Source organism: Mus caroli, chromosome 16 (assembly GCF_900094665.2).
Source record: "Mus caroli chromosome 16, CAROLI_EIJ_v1.1, whole genome shotgun sequence".
NCBI lineage: Eukaryota > Metazoa > Chordata > Mammalia > Rodentia > Muridae > Mus > Mus caroli.
The window spans coordinates 40,621,914-40,648,750 of NC_034585.1; the positions used below are offsets into that span (position 1 = coordinate 40,621,914).

At 42.0% G+C, this 26,837-nt stretch overlaps 1 protein-coding gene across 1 annotated transcript in view; it reads left to right on the forward strand.

The window, feature by feature from the left end:
- The first annotated feature begins 4,076 nt into the window (after positions 1–4,076).
- Positions 4,077–26,837, forward strand: part of Drd3 (dopamine receptor D3) — a 58,778-nt gene continuing 36,017 nt past the window's right edge. The window contains exons 1-2 of the mRNA XM_021185330.2: positions 4,077–4,150; positions 10,113–10,416. Coding sequence (XP_021040989.2) covers positions 4,089–4,150; positions 10,113–10,416 — 366 coding nt within the window. The 5' untranslated portion in view covers positions 4,077–4,088. The remainder of the gene's footprint in view (positions 4,151–10,112; positions 10,417–26,837) is intronic.

Consider the following 26,837-nt stretch of genomic DNA (forward strand, 5'->3'; position numbering starts at 1 on the left):
TCCAGGATAGCCAGGGCTATACAGAGAAACCTTGTCTAGAAAAACTAAAAACCAACCAACCAAAAAAACAAACCTATTCAATGCAGTGCTATGAATGAGAATTACCAGGTTGGTTAAGGCAAGCTGTTGCTTGTCTTTACCTCCACTGGAGGAAAGAGCCCCCTTATTTGCTTTCTTCCACTTGCAAGTCCCACACCAAGCCCTCTCATTCCGCAGAGACTCAGTATAGCTATTGAGAGACAGCTGACTTGAGACTGAGCTGACTGCCTTGAAGCACAACCTTGGGCACATCCCGTAATTCCCTCTCCTGGTGCATCTATACAGAAATAGAATGCGAATGTTTATCCCTCTTTATCTTCCTTTCAGCTTTACCAAAGAAAGTCATTATAGAAATGCAAAGGAGTTTCCTTCCCAGTGAGGCTATTTTGTGCTCTCCTCAGGGATCTCAAAATGAGACCCTTTCCCTCCACACTCATATACCATCAGGGCACCACTATCATTAGACAAAATGTGTGTGAGTGTCTAAGAAAATAGACATAGGTGGCTTAGTGACCTTTGGTGAAGGGCAAGCAGCAAGATGGGGTTTCTCTAGCCTTGACTTGCCTGGAAATAAATCATTTATGTAGCCAAAGATGGCCCCAAACTCAAATCCTCCTTCCTCAGCTTCCTAACAGTTAATATTACAAACGTGAGTCACCATATCTGACTTATTGTTCTTGCAGTTGTGACAGGATACCAGAAATAATAAAGGAAGATAAAAGAACTCATTTGGGCTCACAGTTCTTGGAAGATGGTTCATCCTTTTGGGGAAGTATGATGGTGGAAGTTGCCACAGGCTGGAGCAGCAGGAACCTGAAATCGCATCCTGACAGCAGTCGGAAAACATAGAGGATGCTGGGAAGAATCAGGGGTAAGCAACAGCTCCTAACTCCTGCCCCTACTAACCTAGTTCTTCAAACAAGGTCCTACATCTAAAAGCTTCATCATTTCCCCAAATGGCACCCCCAGCTGGTGGTACCAGTGCTGAAACTCACAAGCCAATGGAGGATACTTCACATCCAAACCATAAAAGCAGGATACTGAAGGCAAGCCTATAATGATACAAATGAACAAGATGAGACTCTAAATCCTTAAAATATCTCTGCTTCATTCTGCTTATACACTACTCTGTTAATCCCTGGTTCTTCAGATCAGACAACCCAAGTTTTGGCAGTACCTGGCCTCTTGGTACCTTGAGAGAAGAGGAAACTGAAGGTCCTCCCTAAAGCTGAGAGTTGAGTTGTAGTCTCAGAGCATTCTCAGTCTAAACATGTTACTTTGGTAATATTATGAGCAACCTTGCACACGGCAGCTAGTTTTCTCCATCTCTTGTTTCTTTGCTATGACTATCATCACAAAATTCCACAGACTAAATAGCCTAAACAAGAGGAAGTTACTTTCTAACATATTAGAAGCTTGAAGTCCAAAGCAACAATCTTCCTGAGGCCTTTTCCTTGTCTTCCACTCATCATACCTGTGTCTCCTTCAGCCTCTCCTCTGTACTCTCCTGCCATCTCTTCCTCTTCTCACAAGGATATCAGTCCTACCAGGATAGGACTTACACTGGAGACCTAATATTAACTTAGTGAATGGCTCTCATACATGAATATAGAAGGCACGAGTTACCTTATCATAGAATCTGTAAAAACAAGTGTCACGTGGCTTGATGCAGACAAGAACATCACTTAGACCATGCTTTCTAAATAAGACAACATACAAACATCATCTTGTCAATATCATTATATCTTTTACTTTTCTGTTGCTATGATAAAATACCATGTCCAAAAGCTACTTATAGAGGAAAGAATTTATTTGGGCTGATGGTCCCAAAGATGTAAGAGTCCTTCATGCCATGGAGAAATATCATAAAAAGCAGGCATGGCTGCAGGAAAAGGAAGCTGAGGGGTTGCATGGACGTAGATCCAGCCACCAGGCTCCAGACAGCAATTTTACAGACAGCTCTCAGCAAACAGTCTATGTGGTTACCACTGACAGAAAGCCCTAGTTATTTCTCAGAATGCCACTCGTTACCCTTTTTGTCTTAGAGTTATTATTGCTTTGATGAGACACCACAACCAAAAGCAAGTTGGAGAGGAAAGAGTTTATTTGGCTTACACTTCTATATCATGGTTTATCATGGAAAGAAGTCAGGACAGGAACTCAAGCAGGGCAGGTCTCTGGCTCGCTCCCTCTGGCTTGCTCAGCCTGATCTCTTATAAAACCCAGGACCACCAGCCCAGGGATGGTCTCGCACACAATGGGCCAGGCTCTCCCTTATCAATCACTAATTAATAAAATGTCCTACAGACATGCCTATAGCCTGAACTTATGGCCACATTTTCTTAATTAAGGTTCCCTCCTCTTAGATGACTTTAGCTTATATCAAGTTAACACAAAACTATCCAGCATAGCAAGTGAATTTGGAAGTGGAACAAGGCCACAAATTCTCCAAACCTGCCTCCAGTAACACAATTCCTCCATCAAGGTCATACCTGCTAAGCCTCCCCCAGCTTACCACCAGCTGGGGCCCAAGTTTTCAAATGCCCAAGTCCATGGGACACATCTTTTTTTTCCAAATCACCACAATCACTATTATGGCCATTATAACTACTGCTTTTCTGACATATGGTCACTCAGCTCAAAAAACTAAATTTTCTGCCTGCAGAAAAATTATACCCATAGTAGTTAAGAGAATTAAGGATGTCTAACTCCTGGCTCCATTTGTTAGTTTCCTAAATCATGTTCATTTTTGTGTGCCTTGGTTTGTCAGTGTGAAATAAAGGAAGGAAAAAAGTAATATCTACTAGGTAAGGTTGCTGAAAGGACTAAAAGAAGCAGTGAAGTAAAATGACCAGTCAATAGTACATGCTCAATAAATATGGCTACTGCCGCTAACGGTATTTAGATTTGCAGCTGCTCCATCTCTCTCAGCCAGTAGAGGTCTCCACCATATCCGGTGGGGACTCTGCGTGATGATGGTAGGCACTCTTTGCAGCGTCCATGCTCAGTGGCAGAGAAACTCATGAACAATCCCAGCCCTGTCTGCAGGTAGAAGACCTCGGAAACAAGAGAATGGGAAGTGTGGAAACTTCCTCAGCAAAGAGTTACTCGAACAGGTGCACATGAGTAGGTGCCCCCTGGATCTAACCTTAGTTGTATCTCAATTAGCTTGTTAAGCCAGAGTTTAAAAAATAATGGCAAGAAAATAGAAAAAAACAAAAACAAAAAAACATATGCTGTGGACAAGCAGAAAGGACGAGTTGACAAGTGTTTGTAAACTTTTGTGGAAACAAGAAATCCTGCTAAATAAACATTTAATATTGCTCGTAATATTAGCTAGCTTCTTCTTCATCATGAGCTATATCCCGGCTTCTATTGCAGTATATTCTCTTTAACCTCCTTTTCCCCAGACAGGTACGCACCTCCAAATTTAATTATTCTGTCAATTGTATTTTAAATTGTACTGATTTCCATTAACTGCTTGTGGTATCCATTTGTTGATCCGTTCCTTCTGAACCAATCATCTTCCCACCCACACACACACACACACACACAAAAAGTCCGAAAGGCAATTAAACTGAGGATGGTGAGAGTTATTCAAGAGAAATCAAAGCAAAAAGGTAAAGGAAGTGCTAACCCCGGGCTTTAAAGGGGCACTGGAGGAAAAATACACACCTACTAAAAAGTACAGTACCGAGGCAGATAGAGGCTCCGAGCGAGGGAAGAGAGCCAGGGAGAGACCCAGCTTGTGCCTCATCCATCTCTCTCAGCACCAAGGACAGAGAGCCTCTCAGCCGCTAACCCAAACAACGTTCCCGTGGGGGGTCCCTCCCAAATCCTCTAGGGAACACTGGTGCCTTGGGAAAGCAGCTATGAAACCAGGCAGTGAGGTCTGGTGAGGAAGCTGTTAGAGTAGTTCACATGTAATTTCCTCCTCAGAGGCAAAAACCAGGTGATTTCCTTCCTGCATGGAAATGATTCCATAGTTTCTGTGTCCTGGGAAAGGCAAAGTTTGCTTTTGCTTCGTTCCGTGTGTCTGCAGTCAGTCAATGGCTTCAGGAACTGAGGCGCTAAACACCACAGTCTCCAGGCACCAGAAGAAATTTTCAGGGTAAGTGGATTTCTCTTTTCATTTCTAATTTAGTGGAAGATTGTTTGATTAGCTTGGAATTCTGTGGTTCTCTGAGCTGCTCTAGGTTTAAAACATGAAACCCCGGGGAAACTGTGTTCATTAAGTGGCTGGACCTGCTTGCTCTCTTTTTAATCCCCCCCTCTCCCAAATTTGTGTCACGATGGGCTCTAGAATCTATATCAAGGCATACATAAAAGACATTAAATAAAAACCTGTTTTTATTTCCTGGGAGTTGCACAGAAGTCGACTGCATTCCTCTTACGGGTTTGACTTAATCTGATATTTTGAACTACCCACTTCAGCACCCTGGTAGTGCAGGGCCGAGGGGTTTAGAGAGACACCGTTTGCAATGTGTTTAAAGTCAAACTGCTTCCAAGTCAGAATCCAATTACCCCAACAGAGATATGTGAGCATGGCTGTGTATGTTTTTTTCCAGTGATGGTATATGATTGTTGAAGGCATTGTTGTTTAACTGTAGGATTCCCACTGCTTACGGTGGCTTATTGGGTCAACAGAGTTCTTGTAATTAGTGCACTTGTGCCACTGACTGCATCTGGTTTAGTCTAATACTTTCTCAGTGCATGAAAACAAACAACAACATAGCAATAGCAAAGTGGTACTCAGATTCTAAGTGCGTTCTGCATGCCTGTTTGCTTACTGGTGCTACAAGGTCAGTAAACTGTCCTTGGATGAGGATGAAAGGCAGACATTTGACCTGACCTTGGAAACTTGTAGAGCCAGAGGAGAGACAATGCGAGATTTCTATTCAAATACTTGTTTATTTAGAGTTGTATGTTTTCAAGGGTCTGCATGGCTCCTCGTGAACAAGGGGGTCAGGCAAAGAAAATAGTGATAGCATCCAAACAGAAGGCTTCTTCTAATGAAATGATCAAATGTCAAATATCAAATAGAGAGTCCATCCAGTATTAAATTTAATGTCTAATACATAGAAGTTTGCTATCAGTAAATATTCACTTTCTGGTTACTTGGTCTACTGTATCCCCCTACTTTATGTCTTGTTAGAATGACAAGATGTCTTGTTTTTGTAGATTGTCAAGGAAAGTAAGCATGCTTTATTGACCAGGTTCAATAAGGGGAAAAAAACTATATTATGTTAGCTTCTGGATCTCTGTAGCCACCCGTGGCGTTTCCTCTGTATATGTACCAACATATGCATATGTAAATACACCCAGATCTATAAATACGCGATAGACTTCAATGCCCTTGTGAATCTTCATTATGAAATGACTTAGAAAGCAATTTACAAGAATAAAGCACCATAGAAATGCTAAAGACTACCTCTAATAATAATGACAATATAACTCCCACCAGTTCTGTGCACAGTGCACACCTGCGTTGACTTTTAAAAGCTGGGTAAGGAGAACAAGCTACTCTGAACATGCAAGATCTTCATGTTATTCCCCACGCAGGCTTGTCTGTTTTACCCTCCACGCTGGAGGACTTCAGACCGGGGCGGGAGCTCCGGGCTCGGGTCTCTGACTGTCAACTCCACCACTGAGTGGCTTATGGCCTCAGCTAGAAATCAATCCCTCCATAACCCCTTCTCTTCATCTGCTGGAAGAGTAGTGGGGACAGCATTTGCTCTACTCTTCATGCTGTCAATATGATAGAGCTCATACATGTTAGCTGCTGGAATTATTGATTTTATAAAGGAATTGGGAAGTCTGAGTTGAAGCAAAGGCCAGAAAAACTGGGGACACTGGTGATGTTTGTTAGTGAAAGGTTATGATTTCAGGACCTGAGATGTGAAAGAAGGTAAGTCATGGAAGCTACTAGTTCATTCTGGCTCCGAAGAAAGCCCATTTCAACCTAGGAAGGACTCGTAGCATCCACTTGTAGATATATTAAGTGAGTGGTGACTGTTAGACTTGAGAAGCCTTAATCAAAGGTTGGCTCACATCACGCACTGTGTAATTGTCTGCAGAGAAAGGGGTGGGAATAAAAACTCGTTCTCTCCTGGTCCCGGAAGAATGCCCATCTTCTGTGTGTGTGCTCTTGTGGCCTTTCCTTGGTATGGGTTTTAAGGGTTTTGGTTCATGGTCATGTGGCACCATTGCGGTAGGCCTGCGGTGAGAGAGCATCATGGCAGACCGGAAGTGATGGAGCAGAGATGCCCATTTCATGGAGACCAGACAGAGGGTCACATTGTGTGAGCTTCAGAAAGTTGTCTCTATGTCTCTGTCTTTGATACTTAAAAGAAAGATGCCCAAATCCTCCCTCAGGAGATGTTGTAAACATTTATAAATGTTAAATAGGATGTTTTATTGTCAGCCTAGCCCCAGATGTAGCCCAGAAGTGGCTGTCTTTGGAAGGAGACTAAACACTCAAGGTGTCTTGGATTTATAATGTTTGGGGTTTGAGTGGTTCAATGACTTTAAGGAAAAAGAACAAATGATTGAATCCTATAAATCGTCTTTATTTATTTATTTATTTTACTTTTGAGATTATAATATAATTACATCACTTCACCCCTCCCTTTACTCCCTCCAGCCCCTCCCACTCCTCTGCCTTCTTCACACATTCACGCCCTCTCTTTTCGTCAATCACTGTCACATGCAGATTACATGCAGATGGAAGACCATTTCTCCATCTCTCTGCATCCCTTAGCTGCCTGTAGCTCTTAGTGTAGAACTGAGGTCTCATGGTCCCTCCCTCGTCCACTTTAGCACACCTACTGTTGTCCTCGTTCTGCTCATGTTAAATAGTCATGTTGGTGAGACTGTGTGGGTCGAGTGTGCAAGTACACTGAGGGACTGAGCATCACCACAGCAGGTTGTGTGTCCCAGATAATGAGAGCTCTAATCCATTCTGTCTCGATGGCTTTTAAACTAGATCATGCAGTCATCCTAAAAAGGCTAGAACACACTAAAAAGACCAGGATGAACCAATGCTTTATATGAAATTCAACCTTCTTAAAAATCATAAGCGCTGTTGTATGCAGTATATCCTAGGAGATCCGGGTTAGTAGTAGTGTTCTGGCCCTTGTCCACCTCCCCTCTCCCCATGCCTGTGTGGTATCTGTAATATGTGAGCACACATGTGTGTAATGTGATGCAGACATAAGAGGAAGGTGTCATATGTCCTACTCTGTCACACTCGGCCTTGACTCTCACTGAATCTAGGGCTAGGCTGACAACCACCAAGTCCCTTGCATTGAGCTGTCTCAGGCCTCCACAGCACTGGGGCGATAGGCAATCACTCAGTCATATCCAGCTTTTTACCTGGGCATTAGGGATCCGAACACAGGTCCTCAGTGAACTCTTCCCCACTGAGCCCACCCCTTAGCCTCTGACTCTCGACTTTCTCTTAACTCCTAACGTTCTTTGTTGAGGTCACCAGTAACTCCCTCATCACCAAGTTCATCAGATGATTGGCAGCTTTGGCTTATTTTTCTTCTTTGCCTCCCCACGCTTTCCTGTTAACAGTAAAAGCCATGGTAAGTCTTATGCGACAGTAATGCTTCTCTAGTCGGAGAGTCATTTTGCTCCCTCCCCCATTTGAGTCTAAGCAGCATCCACTTTTTGGTTATTACAATGAGTAGCTAGATCAGGGACACTGCTAAACATCAACACTGCATACATAACACCTCCTGCAAAACAAAAAATTATCAGCCCAAATTGTCCACGGTGTCGAGGCTTTAAGCATATAATTGCATTTGGGCTTCACAATAACCCCGTGAAGTAGGCATGATTTATCCTCATTCTGCCGATGAAACAACTGGTCTCTCATTATGAATTATTTGGAGAGTGATTATTAAGTTAATGAATTCTTCGGACTCTCAGCTTCATCCTGAGACTAGTTCTATCTCTTAGCACATCGATCAGAAGTATAAACAGGGGGTGGAGGAAGCTGGGGAGATCTAACTCAGAGTTATATAAGAAATCTTCATTTAAAAAGAAGAAAAAAAACCCAAAAATACAAAAAAAAAAAAACAAAATCTAAGGTGGAAAAAATAAAGTGGAAATGATTACCCGAGAGGCAGGGAGCAGTGCAGCATATCTCACTCATCTCTGCTTTCATCTCTCACACCCAAAACTCTGGAACTACCTCGGCCTGCCCACCCGCTGCTAGGAAGAGTCTAAGACCAGAAATAGAGCAATGTAAAAGCACAAATGAGAAATCCATACAGTTGTGCTTCCAACATCGGGTGCAGAGATGAGGCTTGTCGCCTCACCATTAACGCTTCACATCCCCTGCACGGCTTTTAAAGTAGCTGTCAATTCTCAGGGCGCAGGGCAAAGCCCGGCAACATGGTAACCAGAAGTCCTTGGCTTTACCTTCCTCTTCGTACTTGACAGGGAGATAAGGCTAAGCAGCTGAGACTCTAGGAAAGGAGACTGGCCGCTGCCTTGAAGGTGGCCCAGCTGTGAAAGGAAAGGTATTCTGGGCCTGAGCCTGCCTCCAAGTGGGAATATCTTTGAACAATCAGAAAGCGCTGTGTTTTTCTGAAAGCCCTTGGCAGCAGCAACGCTATTTCCAGGGTAGAGGCTGCCCTTCTCCTAATAATGAGAAAATTATAATTATTACCAAGAATTATTATTATGTGTTAAAATGTATATTGACTGCAAACAATGTGCTGTGGAAAAGAACACTTTTAAGTAGTTCTCTGAATTCATTCCAAGTTGGTCACCCTTTTTCTACCCATTTCTTCTTAAGAAGTGTTAAAATACACTTCTTTCAGGCAGAAATGTTTCAGAGTGCGGTGTAAAATGATAGCCATGATTAAGCAACCCCTTAATTCAAGAAAGCTGTGGGTGGGTGACAGGGTTGAGAATGGACCCTGATGACCACCAGCCTCTACTTCCGCCAAGACCTAAAGAGTTCTCACAGGGGCCCATGTATGTCATGTCTAAATGTCATGATGCCATGACCAAAAATATGTTAGAAACAACTTTTAACCCTTATGCCTTGGGGAAAAAATACAAAAATAAGTTCACTTTCGAATACACATATTAGCAGAACACAACCACGTGTAACTCTAGCTTTGAACACCTGTACTTACAAGCGTGTACACACACACACACACACACAAATAATTTCCAAGAAGGGAAAATATATACTGTACCAAACTGTAAGTGAGTGTGCCTCTGTCTTACTTGGGGACTGTGTCTTTTTCTCACCCCATGCCAGCTGCACAGAGATTTTTATCTAAATGCCAACCGCTAGTTTCCGCATGGACCCAGGCCACTGAGGTATGATCCTGCCTTGTAAATTATTTCCACCATGCCTGGGGTGAAAACTCTTAGGAAATGCGCTCTAACGGTCCTCCATTTTATAGAGAAGAAAACTGCTCAGAGGTGGAAATGGCCAGGTGAAGTCTCCACTGAAGCAGCCTCCAACCCACACAGAGCACAAGCCTGGTTCTCTCAGTCACCCACACATCCTTCCATATCACTGCCACCTCATCAGACTGACTCCAGCTGTGTTGGCCTTCCTGCCACTCCCCCTAAACCCTGGCCCTCCCTGGAGGCACCACACACACACACACACACACACACACACACACACACACACACACACCTGCTCCTTCTGTTGATCTCTACCTCTGCTAGCCTTGACTTCATGCTAATATAGCCAGGAAGCCTTCCTTGTTGTCTGTGTTCGCCCACAGACATATTATCCTGGACCTCTCTCCAACTCCCATTTCTGATTTATTTTTTTCCAAAATGCATATTATCACTGAACAGGCCTGCTCTTGATTATTAAATCTCTCCCCCCAATTCCCATAGAGGCTTCCTAAGGGAAGAATTATCTGTTTCGTCCCTAAATGTATTTCCAGTTCTTACAGCACTGCCTGCTATTATATAGGAGATGTCCCATCAGTATTTGTAGACATGAAACATTTTAAGCTGTATCTACATATCCTATCCCAGCTCTAAAGAGTCTGATTTAGCCCACATTGTTGTCTGTCTTTTCCTAGAAACATTTTGGAGTCGCATTCCTCTGTGTGGGCCATGGCACCTCTGAGCCAGATAAGCAGCCACATCAACTCCACCTGTGGGGCAGAAAACTCCACTGTTGTCAACCGGGCCCGTCCACACGCCTACTACGCTCTGTCCTACTGTGCACTCATCCTGGCCATCATCTTTGGTAACGGCCTGGTATGTGCAGCTGTGCTGAGGGAGCGCGCCCTACAGACCACCACCAACTACCTAGTGGTGAGCCTGGCTGTGGCAGACCTGCTGGTGGCCACTTTGGTGATGCCGTGGGTGGTGTACTTGGAGGTAAGTGGGCTTATGGTACACGCTGCTGCGGAATGGGTAAAGACTCAGAATATCCCCTGTGGTCAATGCTCAGAGGCCTGGGGAAAGAAGGAGAAGTGCTAGCATCCTCCCCCTGGATAGGGGAGAGCTGACACTTGAGGGAAGCTCATGAGAACTAGAGGCCTGGGGATGCTTCCCTGCTTGTGGGTCCAGTATCTGGGTGACTGGGCATGAACTATGGGAACCTTCCTAAAAATACTTTTCATCTATGCCAGTCATGTGATAATGATGAAGGTCATGTGATAACGATGGAGGCCATGTGATAATGATGAAGGCCATGTAATAATGATGAAGGATGAGCATCTTCATCCAGGTTCAATCTATCTAGGATGAGAGGTACAAGGGGAAGAAAATATTCTAATAAATGAAATGAAAGTTAGAATGGTCAATATATAGGTCAGATCTCCCTACCTCCTCTTCCTTGTGTTTCATCTACTCTTCATCTTGGCTTTGTCCTCCTTGGTGCTGGCTCTCCATAGATTCTGCTGCCAAAGGATCAGGCTAAACCTTCAAATTTGAATTTCCCATGCTTCCATTAGTAGTACAAAGCCCTCACCACTCCAAGAATGCACCAGGCTCTGGAGGATTCATTTTAGGAGGAGCACTTCTTAAATTTGAAAGTATTTTTATTTAAAGGTGCAAAATAAGAGTCAGAAGGTGATCAAGACAAAACATCCATTTGCTAACAAGAAAATCAGGGTGCCTACATCTGTTCAAGAAACACACTTCCTTACCAGGAAAACATGCAATTATTAAAGAGATGTTTTAAACGCCTTAATGTGCTATTAATATTTCTCCTCTGCACTGAGTGTCACTCTAAAAAGATATCCAATGAAGGATCAAAATGATGCTATGATTAAGAGAAATTAAGATTCATCAAATTAATATTTCAGTTAATATTAATAGTGAAGGTGACAGTTAATTAAGTATGACATATCACGGGAGAGTAAAAGCCTTGAACACAGACTGCCTAAGCTAGTACCCATATTAAAGAGTGACTGGGTACTAAAATTAGACTTACGAGTGCGCGGGGGGGGGGGGGGGGGGGGGGAGGGGAGATATGCTTAGCAGATACCAACTGGTACTGTTGTTGCCCCGGTAACGAGATCTGGTCACTGAACGGTGGCACAAATAAATGAATAGGTATAGAAAGAACAGGAAAGGAAGAAGAATAAGCAGGCTGACTGAGGTAGTTCTAGAGGGGGAAATATATATTTCTTCTTCCCAGTTAGGATAATCCTGATGCTGAGGGATCTTACAATTATCTTGACTTTTCTGTCAATCCAATTGTGCTGAGTCATCCGTGGTGCCAAGGCAATGCCTTCCTCTTCTCCTGAAATCATGCAAAGAGGATGAGCCATTTACTATTTGATAGCCAATGGTAATGACAATGGAGTTCAAAACATGTAATATTTTGGTTAAAAAAAATTAGATTCTCCATATACCTTAACCCAATGATTCCTAGTAGCAACTGCACCCTGCTCATGACTACAGTTCAGGGACTCTTTGGACCTCCCACAGGATGGATGCCAGAAACAATTAGAGGTAAGAAAGATTTCAGTCCAATAAGTATTTCCATTTATCTATGACAAAATTAGGCCTTTGATGCCTACAGGAAAGTGATGTTGACCAAAGAGGGGCTCTGTTGAGCTGCCTATTGGTGTTTGCTTCAGGAAGTCTGGTTGGACCCTAATGGAAACTTTCTGTTCGTACTTATTTAGAATATGAGTATTGTGACTTTTCTGTACTAGAACAGCATGGCAATCCCCTTCTGACCACAGTTACCAATATCAATGATGTCCCCAATCTACTGTTGAACACAAGAGAGCAACCAGTTTTGTAGAAAACCATCAGAAACCTGTCCAAAGGCCTTAACAGACTCTCTGGAGCTGTGTCTCTCGGTTGTGTCCAGTGAAAACAGATGTGATCAAGCTGTTAGCCATCTACTATCCCCCAAAACAACAATGAAAAACAGCACCCCATTGTTCAGGACAGTTTTCAGAAAGTCAGTGCATGGTTGATGAAACCTATATTCACCTAAATTCTTGGAGGAGCAGAAATATAACCCCACTGGGAAATGGGTTGACTCTGGAAGACACTTTTTGTTCTTGTCAAGTTACCTCAAGGCTTTAGAGACTAGTCAATACAATTCAGTATCTGGATCTTTCTCCAGTAGTCAAGGGTTTATCTTGCTAGATCAGAGGGTAAGATTTAAAGCAGCCATGATTCAACTAAGATTTGATTGTGTCCAAGACAAAAGCCAACCTCCATGCTTCTTAATGTGTCCTGAAGATGATGCAGTTCAAGTGGCTGGTCTAGTAATTATTATTCGTACCTAAGAGGAAACAATATGGTACGGTGCTGCTGTCAGCTTAAAGATCTGAGAGCCCTCAGAGGATAGGACACACATGAGAAGAAAACTATCTGAGAGCCAGAAGACTCACAAAATCCATAGTCTGACTTGGATACATTCATCTTTTCTGAACAAAAGTGACTGGCCTTCCCGTAGTAGCATGGGTGAGGTAGAGACAATTATGCTGTATATTCAGGCAAGCCTGACTCACTTCGATGTAAACAAAACAGGTTATTTCTGTCCCATGTCAGAATTCTGGAGGGAGGTGTCTGCTGATGTTACCCGGCTGCCCTATGGTATCTAGCCGCAAAGCCTTCTATCTGTTCCCTTGGCTGTTTGGGCAAGTCACCTACTTCCTTACACTATGACAGACTAGCTGATAAAGCCTCAGGCATCTTATCAGTGTCCAAACATAGGATGGCAGGAAACAGAGAGAGAAATGGGGGAAGATGGAGGGAAGGGGTGAGGGAGAAAGGGGAGAAGGTAGAGAAATCTGAAACAGCTCAACTTGAATCGTCTTCCCAAGGAATTTCAGTCTAACTGGCCAGAATTGAGTCACGAGCTAGACAAGGCCAAAAAAGAAAAAAGTTAAAATTTAAGTTGTGGTAAAAAGGAAAACACAGAGGCTGAGAAAATGCTGTCAAGTGGGCAATAAATTGTCACCCAACACCACTTCCATTGGAATTCACTGGAATGGATGTCATTCCAATGCAGGGTCACTTGATAGTGACTTCAAATAGGGCATATGAAGACTTGAAATTACATGGATAAAATGGGGATAGTAACACTTTTCATGCCGGGCTGAAGTTAGTCTCATTTGTCATCACCTAAAAGGGTACCTTGTTGACTAAAAAGCATGATCTGTAAGGCTGTCTGCTCAAACAGTTTTAATTTTTTTTGTTTGTTTTGTTTTGGTTTTGGTTTTGGTTTTGTTTTTGTTTTTGTTTTTTGAGACAGGATTTCTCTGTAGCCCTGGCTGTCCTGGAACTCACTTTGTAGACCAGGCTGGCCTCGAACTTAGAAATCTGCCTGCCTCTGCCTCCCAAGTGCACCACCACGCCCGGCTCAAACAGTTTTAGTTGTAAGTCCAACTCAGCTTAAATTGTAAGCACAATGAGCTGGCTCCCCCTTTTAACAGTCCTAAGGTGGCACAGGCTGAAGGCATACTTTGATAAGGGTTCCAACTCCGTTTCTCCACCATTCTTTCTTCTCAGCCTTCTTTCATAGAGACCCCGTGCACAGGTAAAGTGATAAGCTATAAGCTTGATATATGTGCATCCTACCATCTACACAAGAGAGAAATTGTGGAAGTGTCCAGAGGCACTCAATTGCACTGGCTTATAACACAGAACTTTCTTGGGACTGATCACCCCGTCAGAACTATCAGCATAGTTTAAAACTGTGCCCCTTCCAAGGAACACATCAGTAGCTCAAGGTTCTCAGGGATCCCACTGGAATGCAAGGACAGCTGAGAAGGCACAGTCAACATGAGATACAGTCAGCTGTCATAAGTGTCATCTTCCTTACTAAGACGCACAGGAGCCTGCCCTCGGGAAGTGTGTAACAGGAAACTCACAGGGGCCAGTCACAGAACTACCTCTGTCTTTGTCATAGGACAAAAAGTATATGGGCTGCCTTACAAGTTGTATTTCAGAGGGCCCCTAGCTTAGCTCTTTAATTCAGTTCTCATCGTTCTCTGGGAGACTCTTTTCTAGGTAGTGCTGTGAAGTTCTATCTCCGATTAGCTCTTCAGTTTCTAATTTCCGGGCTTTACAGTGCTGCAGGCTGGAGCTCTCTCTTCAAGCACACATATCCTCCTTGGTTCCACTTGGTTAAGCACTTTTTGTGATACTCTAGGCAGTTATATAAGGATTCAGAAGGGAAGAAAGAATGCTGGAGAATATTTGAAATATAAACAGTCCCCATTACCAATGGTCGGACTTATAATGTTGTTTTTTTCATCGTTATGATGGTATGAAAGTAATACACATTCAATAGAAACCACATCTCAAATTTTGAATTCTGATCTTCTCCCAGGCTAGCTGTACACAGCACAATGTCCCATGTGTGCTGAGAAGCATCAGGAGTCACAGCTCCCATTCAGTCTCATGACCTCAAGAGGAAATCAATACTGCCATGGCTCTGTGCTGCTGAGCTATGCTTTGGGCAGGCTGTATGCATTAAGTGCATTTTCCACTTATAACACTTTCTGCTAGGTTTATTGAGAATTAATCCCTTCATTGCTGGAGGAGTAACTGTGCTGGAGTCAGAGGATTTGGGTCCCAGTTTGGACAGGAGAAAATATTCAAAAATAAGAACCACAGAGAAATAGAGAAAGTGACCCACCCTTCTGAGGGATTATAGATAATGATTGCTGGGGGTAAGACATTTCCTTCAGTGACGTACCCATTGATAAAGTGCCCATGTTTCTGTAAATAACCCCTCGCCTACACTCCTGTAAGCAATTGTAATAAAGCCCATTCTCTCTCTCTCTCTCTCTCTCTCTCTCTCTCTCTCTCTCTCTCTCTCTCTCNTCTCTCTCTCTCTCTCTCTCTCTCTCACACACACACACACACACACACACACACACACACACACGACATGAAACATCAAAATAGAACAGGGTTGATTCAGGCAGGGACACACCATAGAAGAAATAACCTAAACTGAGGGTGAGGGCAGAAAGGAATGCGTAGGACAGGGAAAGTCTTTGGATCTTGAAATGATATCAATTATTAAAAATAAGGTTTTAAAAGAAGAATTGCACCTCAGTTCAAAAACAGATAATAGTGGTTTAATACCTCCCACTGGGAAACAAAGGAGTAGGGGATTCTCACGAACTCTGGATTGGCTAAAAGGGAAACTGTTAGATCTGGAAGAGCTTGGATGCCCATCCTCTAACATGATGGGCACACAGGAAATCTGGCCATAGTCTAGTGACAAGCAGGTCTGGGAGCACACACTTAAAGCTACTCACCCATGATGCCTTGCACTCACCTGGGAATGGGCTTTACCTCTGAGCTAAACCCTGATGTGGAGGCAGCTTCACGTCAGTGGGATTCACTGTTAGGTTGAACTCAACTCTGCCAAACAGGAAGTTTCAGGAGGTCTCCAGTCTGTAGTCTATCCATAGTCTGTAGTTGTTGTCATAAACCTCTGTCCCCAGTCAACCCACACACCCCGAGTGACTTGTGCAACCACTTGCCATCTTCCCAAGCAACAATTGTGGCATCAGCAGTTGTTAATTTCCCATATCAATTGGGAAAGATATATTCAATGATGTGAAAAGTTTTCATTTATAGTCCCATTTTCCCCCCACAACAAACCTGCTTTTAAAAAGATGAGAAGAAATAATCCAGAGGTTTATAGCACTGTTGCTCTTCCAAAGAACCTGAGTTTGGTTCCCAGCATCCACGTTGAGAGGCTCAGAACCACCTGTAACTCAGGTTCCAAGAAATCTGATGCCCTTTTCTGACTCCTTCAGGAACTGGCTCATACTAAAGCAGACACACATATTTCGTCTTCTCCTTCTTCTCCTTCTTCTTCTTTCTCTTCCTCTTTCTCTTCTTTTTTTTTTTTAATTTTTAAAGATTATAAATAAGATGAAGAGAAGTGAAGTGAATAATTAGAGAAGTGATTTTACTTTTGATTTTTGGCTATTCCTCTCCCCACCCCAACCCCCCCGAAAAAACCCTAAAAACCTCTTTCTCTAGAGCAGACCTTCTAAACCTGAGGCCCATAAATCACTGCATTGTTTCCCTGTATTCCAAACGAAATTTAAAAACAAGGATTGGCCTAGGAAAGTGGATTTATTTTGGGTCAGTCCAAACTACTGGCAGAAAGAAACTGATTTCTTTCCAACATGTCTGTGACAGCCTTATAATTTACACAAATCCATGAGCGAGAGAGAAAAAAAAAAAAAAAGAAAAAAAAAAGACACACTCATGCAGATCTAGCAGAGAGACAGGTTAATTGGTCCTTTCCTGACAGAACGGGCACAGAGTCCCAGGGTGCCTGCCTTGTCTCTAGTCTCAGCAGGCTGCCTCCACTCTCAGTGCAAGGATCTGTTATTTTTTATGCTGCTATGTTATTACACCCCTCTGCCCCATCTCTTCCTCTGTCCATTCCTCGTTCTTCAAGGAGTTGAGATGTTATGTCATCTATTATTGAATCGTACAGATATCAAAAATAAAAATAAAAAAATAAGACCCTGAAACAGCCCTGAAGGAAAGAAAATGATTGTGGAAGTCCTACTGCTGTCAAGTCACCCCCATAGCCTTTATCACCTCTTGGTTTCAGTTCCTTTGGAAAAGCTGGTATTCATAGTTCTAGTCTTCGCTGGCTTCCTCATTGCCTGGGCTGTCACTGCCTCTGATCATATACCATTCTGATCCTGACAATTTCTTCCTAGCTCTGCACAATTTTGGAAAAGATCACTTCATCCCTAACCAGGATGAGATTCATTTGCTGACCAGCCAAGATCTGAGTCTACATCAGAGAGGATGCATCGCGTAGGATCTAGTACCCAAAGCCCTTTTATTGACCAAATGGAAGCCACGGAGAGCTCAAGAAGGCAGGCCTCTCAGAGCAAGATTGCTTAGAGAATATTCTTAAAATTTGAAAATACTGAATCTTGAGTAGAAAGAATCCTGTTCATTGTACGCTTAGCAGAGTTGTCCGCAAGTCCATTTAAGCCTCTCCTTGGACAGAACGTGGAGTGGAAAGCATTCTCCATCCCTTACTCTGAAAGTCAGCTTTAAGTTTGGCCTCCTGTGGTGCCTGTCCAACACACTAGCTTTAGAGTAGAAAGAAGTAACATTTTTTGGGGTTTTTTTTTTTGTTTTTTTGGTTTTTTTGCCTACATGATGGTACAAACCTTTAATTCCAGCTTGGGAAGCAGAGGCAGGCAGATCTCTGAGTTCAAGGCCAGCCAGTGAGTTCAAGACCAGCCATGGCTACACAGAGAAACCCTTTCTTGAAAAAAAATTAATAATAATAATAATAATAATAGAAGTGAGATTTCTGACTCCCATTTTGTAAGGAAATATTAACAGACCACAACTTCAAAGAGAATTACAAAACAAAAGAGAACAAGCCTAATGGTTTAAAGAATATCCTATATTAATATGTATGTATGTATGTATGTATATATGTATTTATAGTGTGTGTTCTCCTTAAATGGCCTGCATTTAAAATTTTAGTCTCTAAGAGTGGTGCAGCTTGGAATATAAAATTTATTAAGAAAGAGTCCACTTTCCAGAGAGGAGGCAGACCAGAGCTAGGGGGGTTCGAAGCTCTGTGGCAACACTTCGTGAAAGACTCTATCAGGACTGGGAGTTTTACAGGTGATTTACATACTGAGGTTTTCTTAACATTTGTATAGCAGAAGCCTTTCCTCAAAGGCTCTTATCTGCTGCATGTTGGCTTTCAGGTTGGTTTCTAGTCTTCCTCTCAGTCAGCTGATGTCTTTCATGTGTTAACTCATCGCCCTCTATAAAGCCTTTCTGACTACACTCTTCACCTATTCGCCCTCAACTATGTTACTATCCAGGAACATACATAGGGCCCATAAATGGTATCATTATTAACAATTTCAGCTCTGATGACATCAGCTTAATAAATCAATTTTAGGCTTTACATTCTAGGAAAACTGGATCCAGGAGGATCACAGATGTAAAAGGAAGTACATACCATATTTATGCAGAATTTCTTGTTTTGAAGCAAATTAGAATATTTAATTTTTCAGGGGTCTTACAAGTTTTTGAAAATAGCATCAACGGCTACAAATAGACTTATGGCCTTATGCAGACACGCACCTCACAAACATGACAGCCATATTCAGCTAGATCTGTGAAATAAGTCACTAAAAAGATCTCAACCCAAAGTGAAACTTAAGTGAACATGGATTCTGTCAAAAACCTGACACAATGAACGAGGACCACAAAACATCAAATCTCCATTTTTTTAACGTCCTTTTTGTAAAATTTACTAAACATAGACTATTCTAGGGACACCCAGCTGCTTCATATAGAAAGGACTAGACATTTTTGTAAACAGCCATTCTGATATTGCTAACCCAGTAACACGTGGTTTCTCATCATATTCTTGAAGAGCCTCTAACAACTGAAAAACTTTGTATAATTCATCTAGATGGCTGTGTATTAATATAATCCTTCGCTTTTTATTAGCTGATGATATTTCAGTAATCAGAAAACACGTGTGTGCCATCTGCATTCTTTAAAACTTATGGCTTTACTCTTTAAGACATTTGGCTTAGAATGAGGAAAAGAAAAACCAAATAAAATTGGACCTTTTATGTGGTGCTGGGAACTGAAACATGAACACCCCCTGCCCCCCCCCCGCCCCCATCATAGCTAAGAACCCACCACCTTGCTACATCCCCAGCCAAATAGGAGATGTTTTGAGGTTAAGAAGTCTGGTAATGTCTCAAACACTTAATTGTGAAGTACTTTAGAATGTTAGTTCATGTCTAAAGTTCATGTGTGGCTTTCTCTGTAAATGTTGGTTATATGGGTGTACATTCATATCTATATTCCAGACACACCACAGACTCCATTTGTAGCACAAGCAATTGTATAAAGCAATGTAATTGGGTTGTAAACAGTCTAAGATGTTTTTGGCCCCAAATCTTTATGCTGAATGCTCTTTAAAAACAGGGAGATTTCTATCATATGCAAAATTATGTGTGTTTGTATGCAAACATATCTGAAAACCATAAATAGGGTAAAATTTTTGATGGTATTTCTATCATGTTACAGCTATTAGATACTCATTTGCATAGTATTACATTAGAGATAACAACCATTATAGATGTAGACACAGAATTATATGTGATTATAAGAAATTTTTTGTTATATATAATGTAAAAATTGAGTTCTACCATGCAATGAACATAGAGACTATAAATCTAACATTGCTTTTTTGAAACAATACTAGCATTATCTTAATAGTCTTATTGTATACATATCTATCGAATTAGGTGTTAAAATATTTAATATCACAAGATTATTTATAACAAAGTGCATTTGTGTATATTTTATATGCAGAAAGGCCCAGAAACCAGGCAAAAGTGTTTTCACACATAGGGCTAGTCTTTCAATTTTCTTATCTTATATCTTAAATTTATGTTTTAAAAGTTCCTAACAAAACTCGGTTTAGAGATTTCTCTGAGAATTTAATAAATTCCTTGTGGGGCACAGAAAGCTGTGCAACTGGGGGATCAGGTCTGGAGCAAGAGTGAAGTGGAAAAATGTCCAAACAAAAAAATTTCCTCCGGAGAGCAGCAGGTGGGGGCTGCTTCCTCCCTGCTGTGGGGCCTGCATGACCTGGGTACACATAGCCTTATAATCCCCACCTCTGTCCTTGAGGCAGTCACATTGCTTGCTGCCCAGATTTCAGATTAAACTTCTTCTCTCCCTACAAGGACATGCCCAGAAAGTATCTGGAATTCCTCTTCATGCAAATGAAACATTCTCAATACTACAACTCCAACCAATAATGTAACTCTCCCCCAAGCCCCTATTCAGTCTCCAAGGTTTATATAGGCCTTGATCCTCCCTGATAAAGAGAACTGTTTCACTGAACACTGTCTCTGGAGAACCCACCCACCTGGCTAAGCCTCATGCCTTCCAGTCCAGCCCAGTGTCCAACGATGCCTGGATACCCCAAGAGGAAAAGCAGACCCAGATGGACAAATCATATCTTAACAGTTTAATCACATGCTAGTTACTCTGTGCATGGTATGAGGTGAGTACATAGAATTTTGCCTGTCACATTCAGGGTAATAAGAGAGCTTGTCCAGATACTGAGTGTCACTGTTCCTAGGGAGGGTCATCTTTGGTAATCCCATCATGCAAAGCAAATTTAACAGAAAGAACTTTGAGAAGTATATACATCCAGATTTTACATATAGTTCATCCTTAACAAAATCCTATATTTAACAATTTTACATATTAAAGTATTCTTAGGAAAAGAAACCCAATAATGAAATAAAAGGGCTTTTTAAATGTACTTCATTTAATGTTCTTAGGCGTGATAAACCTCTGTTTATCAAGACTATATCATGAAGCAATTCTATTTAGATGTTTTACATGCTGATTCCCAAATGTATTTAAAACCATGCATTTTTATTAACATACAAAACCTTTTAATGCTCTCTTGCCTTCTGTTTTTCTTCACTACTCAGGGGAAAACGACAAATGTAAAATTTAATTTTTTTTTTTTTTAGAATCTCTTTTTGAAAGAAAATTCTTATCAAAATCTCTGTAGTCAATAAAAAAAAATCCTGAAACTTAACAAAACTTTCATCTTATGATTTAATGAATGGAATTTTTTATAAACACAAACTATACTTTAAATATTTTTACTGTCCTTCTGAAGAACTTACTTTAGAAGGCCAGATGTCTCCTTTTCCCTTTTATTGAAAATAGATTCCCCCATTCCCCTCACATAATATATCCTGATTACGGTTCCCCTCTCTCTACTCCTCCCAGCTCCTCACATCTTTCTTACCATCCAGATCCACACCCTCTCTGTCTCTCATTAAAAAAATAAACAGGGATAACAATCAAATATAAAAGTATAAAACAAAAACTGATGCATCAGAATAACAAAGCAAACAGAACAAAGCAAACAGAAGGAAAAGAGTCCAAGAAAAGGCACAGGAAACAGATGGAGATGCAGAGGCCTCCACATTCACAAGCTCAGGGCTCCCATCACTAAACCAGAAGTTGTAATATACACTCACAGGGCCTGTAGGGGGAAAGAGAGCATCTATCTATCCTCAATAGCAATTTACACAACTAGGCAATTAGGGATGGCAGGACCTTTAAAATGTATTTTAAAATGTAAACTGTTCTGTTATATGTAGAATGAAGGTGGAGGTGTGCCCAATCTTCCATTTGCCTCTGGAACATCCCATTCTCCTACCTCACTCCACCCCCATCATTGGTCCCCAAAATCTTTTTTGAGGAGCTAAAGGATGGTATCTATTTCCTCTAACTTCCATGCAAATGAGGGGTGCAGTCCTTACCAAAAGGGGGACCACAAACCCCTCTTCCTATTGTATCAACTGGTTGGAGAAGAGGTGTTGGCATTTCTGATAAAGGAGTTGGCTTAGATCCCTGCATCATAATGAGTTAAGTTTGAAACTGTCATATTGGAGAAGACACAAATTTTACTTGATTTTTCAAAATGCAAAACTTGGGGCAAGAAACAAACAAACAAAGAATAATGAAACCCAGTTTCAAACAAACAAACAAACAAACAAACAGGGATGCCTAAAAGGAAAAGAAGATGTGGCTCAGTAGTACAGTACTTGGTTAAAGTTTCTGAGGACTTGTGCCCCAGCATCACCAAAAATAAACAAATAAGCCATGGTATGCACCTGTAACCCCAGCAGTCAGAAAGATGACACAGGAGAGCCAGTCTGAGCTCCACAGTGAAATCCTGTCTCAAAAACTCAGTTTATGTTTATGGAGCCTTGTTTGTGGGACAAACATTTCTGAAGATAAATATTATGCCCCCAGACCAGTCCTTTCAAACTTCCCAGGCTGTAAGAATCACTTGAGGGACTTATTATTTGGAGTGGGGCCTTCGAGTCATTTGTTTAACAAGAGCCTCAGGTGATTCGGGGTCTGCTGCTTACAATCAGTATGTTTGGCAACCGCTGCCTTAGGCTGTCTGCTGGAAATCAATAGCCAACTCCGGACCTGAAGACACTGTCTCGCTTCCTCCCACCACAGGGGATTAGCTTTGTTCATTAGCAAGTGAGAGTAACACCTCCTGGCTGCCTATAATTCTGAAGTGAGTTATTCATCAGAATTTAGGTGGGAAAAAAGTCTCTAAAGAACCTTAAATCAATCAGATTTTTTTTTTAAAAATGCTTTAATTTCTAAAATTACTTTGCCTCTTATGATCTCTCAATGCTTTGTATCTATCTCTCTGTCAGCGCTTATCACAGTGCATCGTAGTTATTTTCTAAGGATCTCTGGTGCAGGTCCCCAATCCCTCCACGCCCATTCACACATCATTCTCCCAATTTACATGGGCACTATCATCAGAGACCCTGGGAACAGAACCAGGTTTAATTCATTTCAACACACCCACTGTCTTAGTTAGGGTTTCATTTCTGTGTAGAGACACCATGACCAAGGCAACTCTTTTTTTTTTCTTTTTTTTTTTTGGGGTTTCTCTGTGTAGCCTTGGCTGTCCTGGAACTCACTTTGTAGACCAGGCTGGCCTCGAACTCAGAAATCCGCCTGCCTCTGCCTCCCGAGTGCTGGGATTAAAGGCGTGTGCCACCACGCCCGGCCCAAGGCAACTCTTACAAAGGACATTTATTTGAAGCTGGTTTACAGTTTCAGAGGTTTAGTCCTTTATCATCATGGTAGGAAGCATGGCAGCCCCCAAGCAGGCAGACATGGTGCTGGAGGAGCTGAGAGTTCTCCATCTTAATCCACAGGCAGCAGAAAGAACCTGTCTTCTGCAGGCAGCCAGGAGACTCTGATTCCACACTGGGCAGAGCTTTAGCACTAGATCTCAAAGCCCACTCCTACAGTGACACAATTCCTCCAACAAGGCTACACCTATTCCAACAAGGCTAGACCACTCCCCAGGGGCCAAGCATTCAAACAAACACTTGAGTCTATTGGGGACCAAACATACTCAAACCACTATGCCCACCCAGGCCTTGAAGCAAGCATGTGAGCAGTCAATGAAACAGTAACTTTCCAGGTAAACGGAGGGACAAATACCAGACCTCTTTATTCTAATGGTGGTAGGGTACAATGGAACTGTGCACTTCTTGGAAGGGCTTCCCAAGGTAGGAGTCTTTGAGGACAGGAGTAGTCACAGTTGGCAGGAAAGAGGTTGAAAGTTTAGCTCTTCTTATTAGTTGTATATTTTTAAGCAAAGAGCCCCTCCAGGTCTCCATCTACCTACACATTGGCCATCATAGCCTTCTCAGTGACTTGTTCTGAAATGAGGTTAGCTACCATGCTTTTAGCACTTCTGATCTTCATCCTTTTCTGTTATCTTATTTACATGATGTGGGAGATTGTAGTATAGGCTTTCACATATGAGATATAGAGATAGAGATAGAGATAGATGGATAGATAGGTAGATAGATAGATAGATAGATAGATAGATAGATAGATAGATAGATGATAGATAGAGAGTATGTGTGTATGTGTGTGCGCGCATGCACGCGCGCGTGTGTGTGTGTGTGTGTGTGTGTGTGTGTGTGTGTGTGTGTGAGAGAGAGAGAGAGAGACCACATACAGAGTTATTTTGGTTGTTTTGTTTTGTTTTTGAGTCAGGGTTCCTCTGTGTAGTCCTGGATGTCGTAGAACTCAGTCAGTAGGTCAAGCTAGTCTCGGACTTCAGAGCTCTGCCTGCCTCTGCCTCCTGAATGCTGAGATTAAAGGTGTTCACCTCCATCTCCTGGCTTACAGACTCATTTTAAGGCATAAGCCCCCAGGAAGGTTAAGTGCTAACATCTTAGTGGTGATCACTTCAATCAGCTAATCAGGTTGTTTTCTTAGCACTTGGCTACGATCAAGGAGAGAATATGATTTCTGATGGCAAATCCTGGAAAAGGAAAACAGACAGAAGGACAGCTAGAGAGGTCATCCAACAAGAGGCCATAGCATCCTGTCTCACAGGCCCATACACAACAGCCCCCTGTCTTTCCCATCGCTGTCTTGCCATACTGGGATGAAGGCAGTCAGAAAGGCGCCTTTCCCCAGACCTAAGTCTCACCTGATTTTCCTCTTCCTTGGTACCCACCTACTCCATCCCTGCCCACAAGCTGCTTCTCCCTGTTGGGGCTTTCTGTAACAGTACTCAGTGCCCTGTCAATGCCCTGCCTGGCTCTACCAAGCATATCAGCTTCAACAGCAGGCTTGATCTCTCTGAGATTGCTTCCTGTATAAGAAAGTCATTAATAAGCCGGTCATGGTGGCACACACCTTTAATCCCAGCACTTGGGAGACAGAGGCAGGCAGATTTCTGAGTTCAAGACCAGCCTGGTCTACAAAGTGAGTTCCAGGACAGTCAGGACTACACAGAGAAACCCTATCTTGAAAAAACAAAAAGAAAAAGAAAAAAGAAAAAAGAAAGAAAGAAAGAAAGAAAGAAAGAAAGAAAGAAAGAAAGAAAGAAAGAAAGAAAAAGTCATTAATAGCTCCATTAATGCAAAAATGACTCAGCCTTAAAGAAAATAATAAAAAATCCTTAATTCTGAGGCAAAAGTTAGTGACCCTGATCTCAGAACTTGGATTCAGTTTGTGCCTCGGAAGAGAGGAGTGAACTTGTATAGCAAGAGAAGAAAGACAAAACAGATACATTAGGGAAACAAGCTTTGGTTGGGTCTCTATCTAAGTGAGCCAGGAGAAGGAAAATCACGTTAAGTTATAGCATCTTTAGCTCTAGGGTTCTGGATGCTGTTTAGGTCAGCTAAATTTAACAATACATTCCAAGACGTTTATCTATAGTCTTGAGAGCTTTAGGGCATAAATGAAGGTTAGAAGTAAAAGGGAGGGTACATGTGTCCAGAAAGAGGTGGCTCAGCAGGTAAAAGCACTCGCTGCTCTTCCAAAGGTCCCATATTCAGTTCCCAGCACCCACATGGTGACTCATAGCCACCCGCAACTACAGTTCCAGGGGATCCAATGCCCTCTGCTGGCCTCCATGGGCATTATACATATAGTGCACACACATGAAAGTAGGCAAACACTCAGACACATAATATAAATACTTTTTAATGAAGTAAATGAGCATTTTCTTCTACAGGCACTAAGCCTAGATAACCCTCCATCTGTGAGATCCTATGCCTCATAACCACAGCCTTCTACTCCAGCAAGGTCAAAGCAGAGTAGAGATCAAGGAGCTTGTGGGATCTTTAAGATAAACAAGGCTTCTTCAGATAGCTAAGGCTTTATGGTCTTTTCCCAGGGGATTATCATCAGCACTAAGACGCCATGTCTGCAAAGTGCTTTGCAGGACACCAGGCATTTAGCAAGCATTCAATAAATGGCTTTTAGTATGTCAGAGACCACTCAATCTTGACCAAGGTATTTGCAAGTCTATCCCCTGCTCTAGGAGCCCCAGAGCAGCAGTGAACAAGTAAATGTCTCTGCTATTATTGAGCTGGTTAAATAACAGTCATTTAATCTCCCATCAAATTACACACGCCTCAAAAAGCTGTGATAGTGCATATAGTGAGAAACAACAACAACAACAACAAAACAAAAACAAAACAACAACAACAAAACCAAAAGAACAAATCCAGTTTTCAAAGTCTGGCATTTCAAAGTGGTAGACATTTACGGAATGGGTCATGGGAGTCGATACTACAAGTAGGAAAATTTTTAAATAAGTGCTACTTTGTATTAATCGTACCAGGCACTCATACTGACCTCCAGTTAGTGTACTCAAGAATGCCTTGTACAGCTTAGTGAGATGGCTCATCAGGTAAAGGTTTTGCTGCATCGCCCTGGCAACCTGAGTTCAATCCCTGGAACCGTTACAAAAAGGAAAGGGGAGAACTGACTCCACAGTTTTCTTCTGACTTCTATACCCATGCCCTGGCATGTGCACTCATATACATCATGTATATAATAACATGAACACATACGTTAGTAATAATTAGTAATAATAATAATAACAACAATGCTTTCTTTCTCCAGTTATCACATGTCTTCAAGTTACACCCTGTGCTGTATTTTGTAAAATGTCACAACAAACAAAACTACACCCTTCTTCTGTGGACTGTTACAGCTTTACTATAAGTTCTTGCTTGGTGAATACATGAATGAATGGATGGATGAATGAATGAATGAATGAATGAACAACCAGAAAGCACTCAGGTTAACTACACACACACACACACACACACACACACACACACACACACTAACTCATTTATATGAAAGGAAAAGAAAAGGGAAGGAAGGAAGGAAGGAAAGGGAAGGGAAGGGAAGGGAAGGGAAGGGAAGGGAAGGGAAGG